The 15,465-nt window shown below is 39.5% G+C and overlaps 1 protein-coding gene and 1 long non-coding RNA gene across 2 annotated transcripts; one reads left to right on the top strand and one right to left on the bottom strand.

Moving 5' to 3' along the window:
- Positions 1–3,151: 3,151 nt before the first annotated feature.
- On the top strand, positions 3,152–3,876 carry LOC139433743 (uncharacterized). The gene is made up of 3 exons (XR_011643131.1): positions 3,152–3,273; positions 3,622–3,682; positions 3,795–3,876. It is a non-coding gene; the product is annotated as an uncharacterized lncRNA (long non-coding RNA).
- Positions 3,877–9,068: 5,192 nt separating this feature from the next.
- On the bottom strand, positions 9,069–15,348 carry scamp4 (secretory carrier membrane protein 4). Its single transcript, XM_034081409.2, has 7 exons — positions 15,258–15,348; positions 14,047–14,073; positions 13,742–13,870; positions 13,433–13,589; positions 12,340–12,441; positions 10,791–10,908; positions 9,069–10,665 (listed from the first exon to the last, which is right to left on the bottom strand). Exons 2-7 carry the CDS (start codon positions 14,051–14,053, stop codon positions 10,477–10,479), a joined length of 702 nt encoding a protein of 233 aa, XP_033937300.1. The 5' UTR covers positions 14,054–14,073; positions 15,258–15,348; the 3' UTR covers positions 9,069–10,476.
- Between the last annotated feature and the right edge of the window lie 117 nt (positions 15,349–15,465).

Genomic DNA, 15,465 nt, shown 5'->3' on the forward strand with positions numbered 1-15,465 from the left:
ACCCACTTCCTCACAGAGCTGAAAAATATTTCTGGAGCTGGACCGACACGCTTGTTGTCTTGATGTTTCCAACAGATACTCATGTGGCGGGATGATATGAACAAAAACACACACCTGACTTCACAGTTACCTCAGACCTGTTTGTTTTGTCGAAAAGGTCTGAGACCAAACTAAATTACAGGAAAGTAGCATGAATGTACTGTGTTTTTCACACTCTGTCATTAACAACAGCAGTCAGAGCCGCTTCAAACCAGTACTGTAAAATATGAAAGGGTTGAAGTGGGTCTACATTATTCAACAGAGCAGTTTAAGGAAGTTTTCAAAACAGAATTAAAAGTATATTTTGATCTTATTAGGGGATAAATAAATAAAATATTGCCAAGATTGTTGCATAGATATGCAAAAAAAGTGCTTAGATTTCTTAGCATGGGCATATTTACACTGGGGAATAAAGGCAAGCAACTCACCAAATATTGTTTTCTTTATTCTAAAAAAGAGAGCGCTTTTACTGAGTTGTTTTTAACTTTCAGAAGTCGCTAGCTGCCCTCCTGTTCATCAGCCCTAGTTTCCTCCCAAGATTTAATGAGCTCTTACTTTTAGTTCAGGCTGTCTTGCCGTTACGGCTCACAGGCATTTTTTTATTCTACACCGGTTTCTTTGAACATTTCTGACTTGCATTTCTGAATAAATCAATACGACAGCAGAATATCTTCGCCAGGGCATAATATCTTACACTGAGGACATGGGGTACAGAAGTAAAAACACAGCAAAGGTGGGCATTAACACATCTGACACATGGGTCCATCAGCGGTGACGAGAACTGAGTATCACTGAAGCCTGTTTTTGTATCGTTTTGTTATAAAGGGACAGTTCACCCTAAAATCAAAAATGTATATTTTTCCTCTTCGGCCTGACATATAATAATAATAATGCATTTTATTTATATAGCGCTTTTCACAACTCAAAGACGCTTAATACATATAGAAGCCAGACATCTCTGCTGCTGATATCTCCAACCCTCATAACAACATAAAACAATCTAGATAAATAGCAGATAAGAGAACAAATATGTCTTTCTGATTTTAGGGAGACCTGTACCTTTGAGTGTTTGAAGAGCCACAGTCATTAAATTAAAGGTCCCATGATATGCTTTTCCGGTTATTACCCGTCCCCTTGTGTGTTATGTAGCTTTTTCTGCATGTAAACGGTCTTCAGGGTCACAAACCCTCAAAGTACACCCTGTAGCGAGTAAAACTCTAACACAGAAAATACCTGTATATGCTTGCTGCCCCAGAACGCCTCGTTGGAGATTTATCTTTTTCCATTTTCTTCTTCCTGGTCATAGTGACGTAATGCTGCGGATCTCCGAGGATTGGTCCAAATGGACCAATCCGTGGAGCTCCGCACACACACTCACTCGGGCCGTTTCGCAATCGCGAGGATGCTTGCTTGGTAGCACTTCCTTCAGAAGCTAGGCAAGAATCCTTCCTGGCAATCGGAAAACGAAGAGTGGAATAGGCTAGCAAGTGTGCGTCATATGAGAGGCCCCGGTTGCGTTCCAATAGTCCATTTAGCTTAGGAACCTTCCTAACCAAGTGAAATGACCCGGAAGTACGTCAGTGGCAGCCATAATAAGTGCCGTTTCAATTCTCTAAATGAAAGGAAAGGAGGTTTCAAACTTCCTTTATAACCTCCTTTAGCTTAGGAACCACTGGACCTCCCTTACCGAAAGGAGAGGAGAAAATGCTGCCCCACAATGCCTTGCAGCCGCAGCATTTGCCGTCACACAACAGTCAACAAACGATTATGACGGAGAAATCATATCATGAAAGTTACGGTGCTTATTAAGCATTTTAAAACGCAAAAGTGCTTTGTTTTGAACGTTCATCAGTATTATAATCAAAAAGAGAAATATGAACGTTAGTTTTTACTGAAATGATCAAATAAAGTCAACATTTCACTGAGCTGTGTGGGGTTTGTTCAACTCAAGATGTTTGAATGGTGATATACACAGTGATAGATGTTAAGGACTAATGTTTATAATAAATACATTTGTATTTATTTTAAGATATTTTCAAACAATCATACGTATTGGGATCATTTGTATTAATGTGGACCGGAGGGAGAGGGTGATGAGCATAAGTTTCACTTTTCTTTATTTCAATTCCAACTTTGGTCATGAAGAATATGTTTCTCTGTTGTCCACGTTCATAAAGCATAGAACAACAGGTGCAGAGTGTCTAGATGAGTTTACAGTAGTCCCTCCTTCTTATTGTACATCCATGTTGTAGTCCGCTGTATAGAAAACTGTAGTTTCCATAGTTTCCCCACAGCAGCAGACGCACATTTATGACGTCCGCTGGCGCATCATAAACACGTCAGATAGTGAAAGTGCATTCGGATTCTCTAAAGTACCGCAGTCTCTTCTCCTCAGTCCTTTTGAATTCTCCTATCCACTATCCCTTAACCCCGTGACGTTTCACTCAGAGGTCAAGGAATAGGAGATAGGGTTAGAATTTAGGAGCTGATTTTTGGATTATCGGAACGCAACCCCAGCCTTACATTTTCCGCCACAGATTTGGGGAAATTGGTCTGTGCGCAAAGCATTGTGGGGATTTGAAGGACGCGAAGTCTACCCATGTGCAGCCTCAAAATTACCCCCAAACCAAGGACGCGGCCTCGGTGGAATTCCAAGTATGCTGGAGATTGGAACAGTCCTTCGGCGGCACTCGATGGCGTAGTATCCTTGAAATATTGGCTTGGAATCAAGTTTCCTCGTGATTGAGAAACGGCCTCGGAGCTCAAACTCTGAGTGTGTGCTCAGGCTGAGCTCCGCGGTGTCTCGCAGACCCCACGCAGCAACCAGGAAACGAAACCAGTAATCCACCTCACACTGTCCGCTCCTCGAGCCTCAAAGCCTAGGGCAGAGCAGCGAGCCCCGCAACGTCCCGCCAACACGGCACCCAGACCCCACGCAGCATTCTCATCTGTTTGTCATTACTGGTGTCATTTCCTGGTTGCTAACAAACTCATTGTAACCCATGATTGTAACCTATGATTGTAACACATAAACACTGATGTTCCGCTGTAACGGTGGTGGACTCAGAGCCATATAATAGAAGAGTTACGACATCTCCGTTCACTCCAATGGACCACTTTTTTACAGCAATGGCGGATCGTGGAGCCTCTCAATCGTTCCCCGGAAGTTAGCGCCAAGGCTAGCAGAGCTGTGGAGTTGCAGCATAATAGACCGTTCGTGACGGACTTTTAAAGGTAAGAAGAAGTTTAAAGATTTATATTGCGGATATTATCAGTACATCTGATTCAAATGAACATGTGTATTAAAGGATGTCAGTGGATTATCCCTAAATTAGTAGATTTAGGGAACGTTTACAGATAACAGATTAAGCTAGCATACCGAAGCAAGTTAGCAACACACGTTGAACAGCCTTTTAATTGTTTAGAGAAGAGGGGCTTCTAAACGGGATTGTATGCGGGGGTGGAGGGAGTTAAATATTAGATAAATATAACTTTGGTGCGTGTAAGAGTGAGTGTTTTTAGCAGAGCCATATTGTGTCCTTGTGATTCTGTTGATTATTACCTGTCTGTATAATGATGCAGCTCAGCTGATTCTGGATTGATGGCAAAGGGAGAGGGACTTAAGTGAGAGTGAAAACACAAGGTACGTTTAATACTACTGTTTTATATAAGTAAACACCTTATCTCCCCAAGGCAATAGGTGTGCTATATAGGTGTGTATAACCCTTTCTCCTGTCTGTTACTCCCTCTTTCAGCACAAGAACCAGAGGGGGATTCAATGGAGCCTGAATCCCTGCACTGAGACCCTCACCCTGCACCCTGAGTCTCAACTCTCAGTGTTTTTCAAGCCTTTCCCTGTTTTTTTGTATTAAACAAAACATTAAGCTTTCCCAATGGTGTGGTTTTCGTTTTGTGAAAAAGTGCAAATGCAGTGTTTGTATATAATTACATCACATATTTTGTTGCTGTTGGTCATGAAATTGCTCCTGCTGACTTGAGCCAGCCATTTTTTCCTCCGCTCTGTGTCAGTGGGGAAGCCGTACATTCGTACTCCTTTCTCTGAGCGATTTGAGCATCCCCAGGCAGCACAGCAAACCATGGTGGCGACTAGGAGGCAGCACAGCAAACCAGGACAACACGGAGGAAAAGGCACCGACAAACTGCATGATATGCTATTCAATGTTTATTGAATTCCATGTATTTGCAATGGATGTTCCTAAAGCAACACATTTATCATCATCATCATCATCATCATCATCATCATCATCATGCTGCTGCTGGTCCTTTGATAGTCACCTGTCGGTCTCCTGTCCTTTCTGAAAGCCATAAAGATGACATTAGTCATTTAGATAACTTGTGTCCTCAATTACCAGGGGATTACTGAAACTACCATGAATTTAAGAAAATTGTAGAAATTAATCTAATCTGAATTTTAAAGCATTACTTTAGATCCCCTCCCTCTAAATGTATCAATAAACATTAGAAAGTGATGCTCCTGACTACCATACAAGTTTAAGAAGATAATATTGGTTTGAAAGAATTCAAAGCTATATAAACAGCAACAGGCTCTTTAACCAAGGCACTGTTAGCCTAACATGTAAACTAGTTGTTCACACTAATCCTAATATTATCACTTAATATTAGCAAATTCTATTTTATTTTTGAAAACATATTGATGTAAATACATACACATATCGATTTGTTGTATAAATATTGCAAATCAAAACCTTTATTCACTAATAATTACCAAAAATCGTAGTTCTATCTCCTGTTATCAATGCATTCACATTGCCCGCCATGAACTTCCGGGGAACGATCCTCGTCTACATCGTCCACGTGACGATAACCGTTTTTGGACTTCCGTTGTCGTAACTCTTCTATTATATGGCTCTAGGTGGACTCATCCGAAAGGCGAAGTCCCTCCCTTTCCGGGAGCCTCCATGGGACCCCGGAAGCGTACAATTATACATTGAAGTCAATGGAGAGAGAAAGGTTATCTTTTGATCCCGTTTGAATTGTGCCACGAATGACACATATGATGTTTGTCAATTTAAAAGAATATTTTGCAAGTCAAAAAAATAAAAATGTGTCGTAAAACTGTGAAGTTACACTTTTTTTTGTGTGAAACCGCTGAGTGAACTACAGTTCTCTCGTCTCGCACAATACGCGTCACCATCACAAAGACGGCCGTCACGTTAGCAAATTTCACCTGTTTCTTTCAGAATGAGAATAAAAGTATAAAACGAGGTGAACATCACTACAAGTCTGGACACGTTGAGAGCTGTACATACACGAAAGGGGAGTTAGTCGGTTCTGTAAGAGCAGCGGGACCGGCTTTACAAGATGTTGGTGAGTAATATGAGTGCAATGTGGAACGTTAATGTCAGCTAGCTAACATTAGCTAACAAGGTACACTAACGTGTTTTGTTTCAGTAACTAGTTTTCTCCTTTAGAACTTCGTGGTCTCTGTGTATGCTGTGGATTACATTAGTGTTCACAAGAACAAGGTACACTCCCGTGTTTTGTTTTAGTTGCTCTTCAGATTGAAGCGGCCAGTTTTATATCGACTATACTGTATGTGTGATCTCCTTTTACATCTCGTTGTGTCATTTGAGTTTATTTGCTGTGTGTAGATTCAAGGATTTTGGTGACATGAACATGACCATCGCGGAGGCAGTCCAGTTACCATCCTTCTGTCTCCGTGAGGAGGGTGGGTCATATATCACCCATACTGGCACCAGGTCCAAGGGCAGCTGCACATCACAGACCGGAGTCTCTGCTACTTTGTTGTGTGGACCAGAAGGAGGCGATCATCATCCTCATCCCCAAAGACCCTGCATGGCATGGAAATCTCCTCCTCCTGGAGAACTTCTACAGCCAGCATATGCTCCTTGTGTTGGCCAGTAGAGAGGAGGACATTTAAATAAACATACTCTTAACACCCTCAGACTCTGCGTTGTGTTCCGTATGTGTGATGGGGTGTTATGCAGAGGGGAGGAAAACAGGACACAGCAGATTGGGATTGTGGTGGAGACGCTGAGCAGTTATTTCATTGTTGCATGTAATTATTATTATACTGCGTGCTTCTTAGTTATTCCATCTTTTGCTGTAACATGGATCTGTATGTAACTCTATATTTACTTGTTATCTACCACACTCCCTTCTACATCATACACCATCATTATACATGATGGTGTATATAGGATATATATATTTGTATACATATCTGTAAATTGTATAATTAAATTTTTCATATTTGGGATTGTTGGAAACGTCTTTTTGATCTCTGTCTATAAACACAAACTGAGTAAGATTGACAATAAAGTTGACTTTGAAAAATATATATATTCTTTATGAAAATAGTTGACTGTTGGCGAAATGAATCCAAATTAAATGTTGGACTGAACTACAACTACGCCTTTAAATCTCTACGGACTGTTTTTCAGTGGGATGGCAAGTTCCTATCTTTAAACATTTATTCGTTTTTTCTCAGAATAGATTTGATTTTCTGAAGTTAATTTAAATTTGGCGACCATGTAAGGTCATTATTAAAAGGTACAATCAATTTGTTTAGGGTTGACTAAAATAATGATAAACATTTCATTTGGATAATTTACTGACAGAATAAGAAACTCAATGATGCTCTACTCACCTGTTCCTTTTTATAAAGTGAAACAGTTGAAACGATAGATTTTAGTAAACTTAAAAACAACCTTCTCCAAAAGCTATCAAGGAATATACCGAATACTTATTTTAGAACTTTATTACATATTTTTTGTATATAGTTTGAATGATCCATAATTGACCGAAGCTTGTGTTTACACTGACCTGTTTCTCATCTATTAATGTCTTTGTAACTTCTGTAAACCACTACCTCACTCATTTCTTTCATTCATCACGGTTCAGTAAACTAAGTGACACATGAACCAGTTTAATAATTATGATAACGTAGGATTGCAACTCTTTGAAACTGTAGGTGGCTCTTAAAAGAGCCGTTGTGTTTGGGTGTGCTGGTCTCGGGTCAGTCTAAGCCCTCTCGCGGATGCAGCGGGCCAGCTGGATGTCCTTGGGCATGATGGTGACCCTCTTTGCTTGGTTCATCTTACTGGGGGGCAGCTACATGGATGTCGGTGCAGTCCACAGTCATTGTGCAGTTGAAGGCAGAATTAATTTATTATTGACTCCGAATTAAGCACAACTTCATGTCATACAATACATTGACTTTATTTGTAATTGTGTAAAAAAATAAAGCATTGATTAGCAAGCAGGACCTGCAGGAACAGATCACGGTGATGGATGGAGCTGGGAAGAGAGAAGAATAAAGAAAACAGTTCAACTTTATTATCGGATATTAAAAATTCAATTTCAAAACAAGTTGCCGCTCCTACAGTTTTCTAGTGTGTAAAGATGATTTCACTTGACCTATGCAAAATATCACACTCAATACATGTGTGTCTCTGGGGGGTGCATTGTGCCTTTGATGTATATAAATAATATACCATAACCAAATACTATTACGTACAGTGGAAATCAGGTTGCCAGGGCAGGTCAGTGTGCATGTTCCTCAGGGTCTTAGCAGTTACAGGTGAGGGAAAGGAAATAAAAGAGAAAAAGGTCAGTAACAACACTTTAAAGTAACAACACTTTGAATAATTATCTCTTCTAATAATTTTCTCTCAGTAATCACTCAACTACTGTCTTTCCAACAAACAGATTGACTCACCCTTACTGTCATCACAATGAAACACGTCCAGAAGAATCTGTCATGCAAAGCTCCCTGCCTGCCTTCGACTCTCCCTGACTGCTTCCATAGCACCCGGTGGATGGCGCAGTAGGCTACTCTTCAAATGTTTCACGAAATACTTACCATCATGACTACTCTTACTCTTACTTCATGTAATAAAATAATAACTTCATGGTAAGGCTACTAAAAATGACAAGGCTAAGTAATGTAATGCTAACTAACGTGCTCGCTACTCGTCGCTACTAGCTAGGTAGCTAACTTGACTATATATGTTCCATGCACAACATGTGTATTACCTGATATGTCTGATCCAGCGACTCCTGGTCCTTTCATCAGACCGGAATCGATAGAACGAGCAAGTGGTTTGATCACTTATGTGATTACAACCTGGTACAAAGCACACAGGCATCTTGTAAAAGTGAATTTATTTTTAGCAATCTCTTATTTATTGGAGGGAATAAATCAGTTATGAGATCTTCTTCTTCGCTTTAATTACGAGTCGCAACCACTTGGAGCATTATCGCCTGTGACATCACTTACGCGACCCAGAATGGGATTTGTAGTCTTTGTAGTCGCGTATTTTTTAGTCTTATATTTCAACAGTTTTACGACAAAATGTGACTTTTTTGACATGGAACTTATTGTTTAAGATTGACAAACATCATATATGTAGTTCGTGGCACAATTCAAACGGGATCAAAAGATACGTGTTCTCTCTCCATTGAATTCAATATAAATGTTTCGCTTCCGGGGTCCCATGGGCCGGAAGTAGATGGGCGTGACTTCGCCTCTCTATACGGCTCTGATCCGAACAAAGTGGGCGAGCTGACCAATCAGAGCACAGTGGGCTCATAGGGAGGGGGGGCAGGAGCTCCAACAAGGTGTGTAGGACAGAGTGAATACACATACTATACAGAGATGCTGTATGAGAAACCAATGTGATTTTGGAAAATTGCACAATGTTGCACTATTCTAGTAGACCTCAACAATGGAATTATGATCAGTAAAAATGGCCATGTCATGGGACCTTTAATATGCAAACAAACTAAAATCTCCAATATTCCTACATTTTCATACCACCAAAACAATACTGTATAAAATCATTTGGAAAGAAAATCAAACCTTAAACACTTAACAGTTGGATGTTCTAACATTACTCGACACACCAGATAACCGAATAGAATACAGCCATAAAAAATAACTTCTGTATTATGAACGTTTTGGCAATTTTTTCGGATTTGCACCACATTTTCCAACCGTAAAATATTCAGTGAGGACACAGAAATAATGGGAATAATAATATTTATTGAAATGTTGCAATATTTTAAGGTTATTTTTACAATATCACACTTGTCAAATAACAGGAGAAAAAAATGTAAATACTGATTTTGGCAGTTGGCCATAGAGGACACTTTCATAACAAGAATAAAAGTAAATCAAATAATAAGGCAGGCACCTTTTACTTCCAGCAGGTGCCTAGCGTCATACAGGCTTTTGGTATCATTCTGCCGAAATAAAAAGCAGTTAAACTTATATTTTACCTGCATAAAAAGCCACAATCATTGGGTTGAATCAGATTCTTCACATATGATTGTTGCAATGACATTTAATCAGTTAACAAATAGTGTTTTAACACACCATGTGTACATTTGACTACACCGCTGAATCCATTTGCAGTTATTTTTTCAGTCAGTTGACTTGGTTGTAACCCATGGTCAGTTTTTTTTAAAATAAGAGAATCCTGTTCAGTCTGAACCCCATGATAGGCTGCATGAAAACACACTGCAGTCACACAAACATACTCTGTCTATCTGGGGGAAAGTGAAAGCGACTGAAACATTGTCAACAGCAGAAGGACCCTATCCTTCACTGCAGGGTGCTGTCCACTAAAAGCAAACAGTGTAGAAACTGAATACATCTACTTTGGTAGTGACTTTTTTCCAGTATCAAAACAATGGAAAGTGTTAGTGTTTTGGCACATGAGCACTCAGTGAGTAATCGGGAGGATTACACACCCAAAACTTTTGAAATGTTTCCACACGTTGCTTCACTGAAGCAAAAGTTCAGTTTAACACAAAAAGCAGTTTAAGGCGAAAGTCAAGCAAGATAGTTTTTACATACAAAATCTGCACGCAATATTAAGGCAAGAAATTACAGCCAGTAGGCAAGCATGGAGATTTCAAGCACAACGCATCAAAAATAACCTGAACTCCTGACACAGAATACATGTATTACAAAGAAATCAACTCCACCAGATAAAAAACGTGCAGTTTGCAGCTGCTCTCTTGTTGCAAAAGCAAAAAAACTGTGGTTTGGCATTCTATGATTTCTAGCATGCAGATTTTGCAATACATAAAACAATGCTTTCATAAAAGCTCCATAAGGCACACATCCTATACACACTGCTATCCTGAAACAGTTCGCATTCTTTTTGAGTTTCCAATTGCACATTTGCAAGACTTTTTTAAGCATAAAACTGTAGTTCTCTCTCATTCATTTAATAATAAAATATATGTAAACAAAAATTGAAATGTAATGGCATGTTAGGAAGATAACCATCTACTACAAGTGTAGTGCTAAGATCAAGTGAACATTCAAAACAATATTTCTATGCATTTTGTCATGTCAGGGTGATGATATGCTGCTTAAAAACGACCAGCTATCTGTCTCCCTCTAGTGGTGACTCTCCCCTATCACCAGTGGCTGTTGTCGGGGTAACTCGGCACTGCGGCAGGGTACTGGGGCAAACTCGGGCCCTGGGCCGTCTGAGCAACAGCGTTAAAACCTGCTTCCCTCACAGGAGCACTCTTCCACAGCCCGGTGCTCCACTCCTCCTTAGCCTGCTCCATACTGCCGCCGCCGCCTCGGTACATTCTGTGCACCTACCACAGGAAAGGAAAGTGTAAAAAAAGTGTTCATAATCTGCATTTGTGTCTGTTTTTAAGCGTCTGTGTGGGCTTATATAGATGATGGACAAATGCAAGTGTGTTTTTTAGTGTATGCTCACCTTAATGAGAACCAGTGCCATTAAAGCAGTCACCACAGTGAAGAGCAGGGTTGTGATAAGCATCACTATAGCGGAGCCCACATTTGTGCTGAAAAACATCATTGTCGCAATCCAGCCGCTATGATGAGTTGGTGAGGGTGAGATGGAGTAGTACGGGTTAGTGTATCACACAGTATGCAATTAGCAAAGTGGATTTAATACAATTACCCAAAGTAACCAATGAGACATTAAGCAGTGCGCAAACAGATGCAGTGGCAAACAGCTTCAGGATGATCAGTGTCACATTCACTTTACATGACACATTTTATCATTACATGTTACTTGTTATCATGAGTGAATAGTATTGTTGACTTAAGCATCTGAACACCAATATTGCTTAGCTTTAAGAACATGGTTGGTGATAATAATGTCTACATCTACTCCTTATCAACCCCCACGGTCCCTCAGATCCACCGCAGCCGGACTCCTATCCATTCCCACATCCACACTCTGCAGCTTTGGGGACAGAGCCTTCTCAGTGGCAGCTCCTAGGCTCTGGAAGTCCCTCCCCCAAGATCTCCGTGACTCTGAGTCCCTCACAGTCTTTCAGTCCCGCCTCAAAACACATCTTTTCAACTCTGTCTACCCATAAGCCCCCCCCCTCTCAATTAACTTCCTCTTGACTGCCTTTTTATTTTTTACTTACTTGTTTGCCTGTCCTTGTTTGTCTACCCTCCCTCATACTGTAAAGCGTCTTTGAGTTGTGAAAAGCGCTATATAAATAAAATGCATTATTATTATTATTATTATTATTATCTATTCTAAAATAAAATATCAATATGGCATTCTGACTGTAGTTATTTAGATGTGACTCGTGCTTGTATAAAAGTAGTCTTGATAAACAATTAACATGATAATTCAAGACAATCTGTTTGTAGAAATGTGAAAAAATTATGAACTTTTATTATAGTTTGCCCAAAAAACCTTGTTGTTAAGAATTAAACACAAATAAAAACAAATATTTGTAAGTTGGAACATTGTGTAAAACGTAAATAAAAACAATGATGCAAATCCTTTTTCTTTTACACAGCATCCCAACCTCATGTGAATCGGGGTTTGTATACTCAAAGTAGGCCTCATCGGTTCTTAAAGGGACAGTTCCCGTTTTTTGTAGTGGAGCCACATAAGGTACTTATCTTTAGTCAATTACAGTAAATGATGGTCGGCACGCACGTTAAGAGAAACAGACAGGAGTACCATAACAGAAGCAAAGCAATTTACTGCTGTGTTTAAGTACCTCATTCAGCCCCACTTCAAGAGATCCAAACTAGTATTTTAATGTTATGGTTAAAACCTTTCAACCCCATGTACAGCGACTGCAACAACCCCTCGTCCTAAACCATGGAGGAAACTATAATGAATAGAATGATACTTAAATAATCACGTGTGAAAATTTCTGATGGAAACACATTTCCCAGCTGCCTTGATCATTTGACAAAAGCCCTCGTCACAACCCACTCGATGATGAAACATGCGCACAGTTTTTAGAGCTTTTTTTTTTACTACTGACCTTGTTCCCCAGCCAGAGATGCCAATAGTCTGGATTAGAGCCAAGACACACTGAAGGAAGAAGATGAAGAAGAAGGTCATGTAGTTGAACGAGCTGTCAGCCCTGTGAACAAAAGAGAAAACACAAGGATGATACACTCACAATCCAAGAGCTGCACTATTGTTGCAGCGCTGCTTCCTCCTAGCATTTATCAACCCTGAGGATAGAAGGTGAGTGTTTATGATACCACAGAGGAGACTATTTCACACTAGTTTCACAATCATACAGTCCAAACTTTGGAAGTGTAATGGAAAATCAGTGGGGGTGATATTGGCTAGAAGCATTTATGATTAGATCCCATTACTGTATTTCCAGTAATGACATTTTGAAATGAGGAGCCCCTAGGCTGCTGTAGCCTGCTGTAGAGACAGTGTTTACAATCAGCCTGAAGGTGTGAAATATAAGACTTTCTCAAGCAGGATAAGGTATGTCCTCCTGTCTGTACTCCTTGGGGAGTGATACTCACAGCCTGCATGCTAGTGTTGGGATAGTTTGTCTGCTTAGCCTTGTAGTGTGTGCAGTTACGCAGGCAGGTAGATGACAGAATTTGAATCAGTAATTGCAGTTGGGATGAATTCCAACTGACTTTACAACCGTTTTTCCCAGGCTGCACTATTGCCATCATGCTTTTTTTACTCCAGTCTTCTGTTCAGTTCCTCCTACTCTTATCTCTTCCCTACCAAAGATCTTCCTACATCTCCAGTCCTATTGCTCTATATTCTACATCTTTAAACTTCCTTTGACATTGTTTTTTTTTACCTTTAGGTTTTAACGAAAAGTATTTTTGTGTAGAGCTTTTGCTCATTGAGCTCTCCTCCATGTTAACCTCATTGCTTAATTAACTTTTCAAATGGCCTGACCTACATTAACTTTCCTGGTGATGTGTTTTACATTTTGCCTGTATGCGTTATCAAGTGTGATGTCTCATAGTTGTGTGTCTGATGTTACATTATATTCTGTAAAGTATGCAGAGACTTTTTGGGTGATTTGTGCTTTAAATATACCACGTTCAGAAATGATACAGCATAATGACATTAATAAGATGGTGACTAACCGTAAGGCTTTGTAGAGTGGTCTGAACCAGCAGGTGTAACTGCACGGGCTGAACAGTAGGAGCCAGAGTAGTGAAAAGCCGAAATTTGTGGCACTTCCACCCCCAGCCCACCAAGCAATACATGAGATCACATTTAGGAACAGTGTGCCTGAATACACTGCGGGGGAGAGGGGACAGTGGAGGAAAGCAGAGAAAGGGAAGTGATTCATTTTTGTGCATAGTAGTAGAAAGAAGAGATTCATGTTCCTATTCCAAGATAAATTCAAAGAACTATTTAAATGACTATTTAATGTATGTGGCAACACTCACTCATCCAAAGAGTGTAGACTCTGCGCACCAACTGCTGGTGCTGTGCAGGTATTTCCTCTTCAATGTTGTGGTAAAAGCATGGCTTTATTCTGAAGAACTGAGGCAGGGGAGGAAAGTTGTTGGCGCGGTCTGAAACAGGATGCAACATGTCATTTTATTATTTCTGTTCCGAGTAAGAGTTTGTTTAATTAAAGGATGGGCAAGTGTAGTGTGGATTGTGAATTTACCAAGATAGATAGATAGACAGATAGCGAGATAGACAGATAGATAGACAGATAGATAGAAACGTGTTTTCAGTGACTAACCTGCCATCTTGAAATCCCAACAGTTTCCTGGATAATATGAATATACAGAAATTAAATTAGACAATTAACCTTCGTACTTTTATATGTACACATAATATATGTCATATAATAGACTCTTTTACTTGTTTTATTAACTCAATTTGACTGAATAACCTTATGCTATATATCTTTAAATATATTTTGATGCTAATACTTTTATACTTTTACTTAAGTAAAGCTTTGAAATCCGGACTTTTACTGGTAGTGGAATATTTTAAAACCATAGTATGTGTACTTTCCCTTAAGTAAAATATCTGAGTACTTCTTCTAACACTGATCATTTTAAACAAAAAATGTTCTGGTATAGGACTTCTGGTCGAACGAGACATCTGAAGAAGCAACATTAGGCTCTGAGAAGTTGTGATGGATGTGTTTGACAGTTTTTGAACACATTTCATAGACCAAACTATAGTCAATTTAACGTTGAAAATGGAAAATGTAGACCATTTGAATAAATATTATTTTGGACATAAAAAAGTGAGATTCTGCTGTTTTCCTTCTAAGTATAATGCTGTGTGAAGTGATCATGTGTTAACTATATGTGTGACATTATACACAGGGGTGTAAAGTAACTAAGTATATTTACTCAAGTACTGAACTTAAGTATAATTTTGAGGGACTATTTTTTGTAGTATTTCCATTTGTGGGTTACTCTATCCAAATACAATTCAGAGGTATATAGTGTACTTTTACTCCTCAACATAGATTTGGATAAATGAAGTGAAATATAATCAACACTTAATAAGACTTTGTTACGCCTGGAGTAACATTCACAAGCTACCCTGCAGTATACAATCAAAATGACCAGCTTTAATCAGAACATACTATATTATATATTAGTCAATCTGCAATCTACTTTTTGGAACTTTAAGTATATTTTTACTTTAGTACTTTTACTTAAATAACATTGTGTATGCAGGAATTGCACTTGTAACAGACTAGTCCTACACTCTGGTACTTCTACTTTTACTTAAGTACAATATCGGAGTACTTCTGTTGATACTGTAATGAGCTAAAGCTGGTTGTTAGGCAGCTCAGTAACGTTAGTCCAATAGAAGCAGTTGCAAGCCTTTTCATAACGTTGATGCTGTATTTGACTAACTGGCAGTCGGACTAGAAGTAAAATGGTGTGAAAGTAACCGGAATGCGTTATAAAGATATGCCAACGTTACCGGGATAGCGTGTATCTCTTTTCGTTTCCGTCGACAACTGCAGCGGACCGGAGATTCATTCAGGATGCGCTTTTGCGACCCCAGCCATTGAACGTACTGCGGCTGCGCCACAAGTTTAATGTTTGTAGTTTTTAGCTGTATGCATTCAACAAGCTTGGGCGCATAAAGAACTACACGTCCCATGATTCATGAGCGCGGTAAACGGGAA

This window comes from Pseudochaenichthys georgianus, chromosome 4 (genome assembly GCF_902827115.2).
Source record: "Pseudochaenichthys georgianus chromosome 4, fPseGeo1.2, whole genome shotgun sequence".
NCBI lineage: Eukaryota > Metazoa > Chordata > Actinopteri > Perciformes > Channichthyidae > Pseudochaenichthys > Pseudochaenichthys georgianus.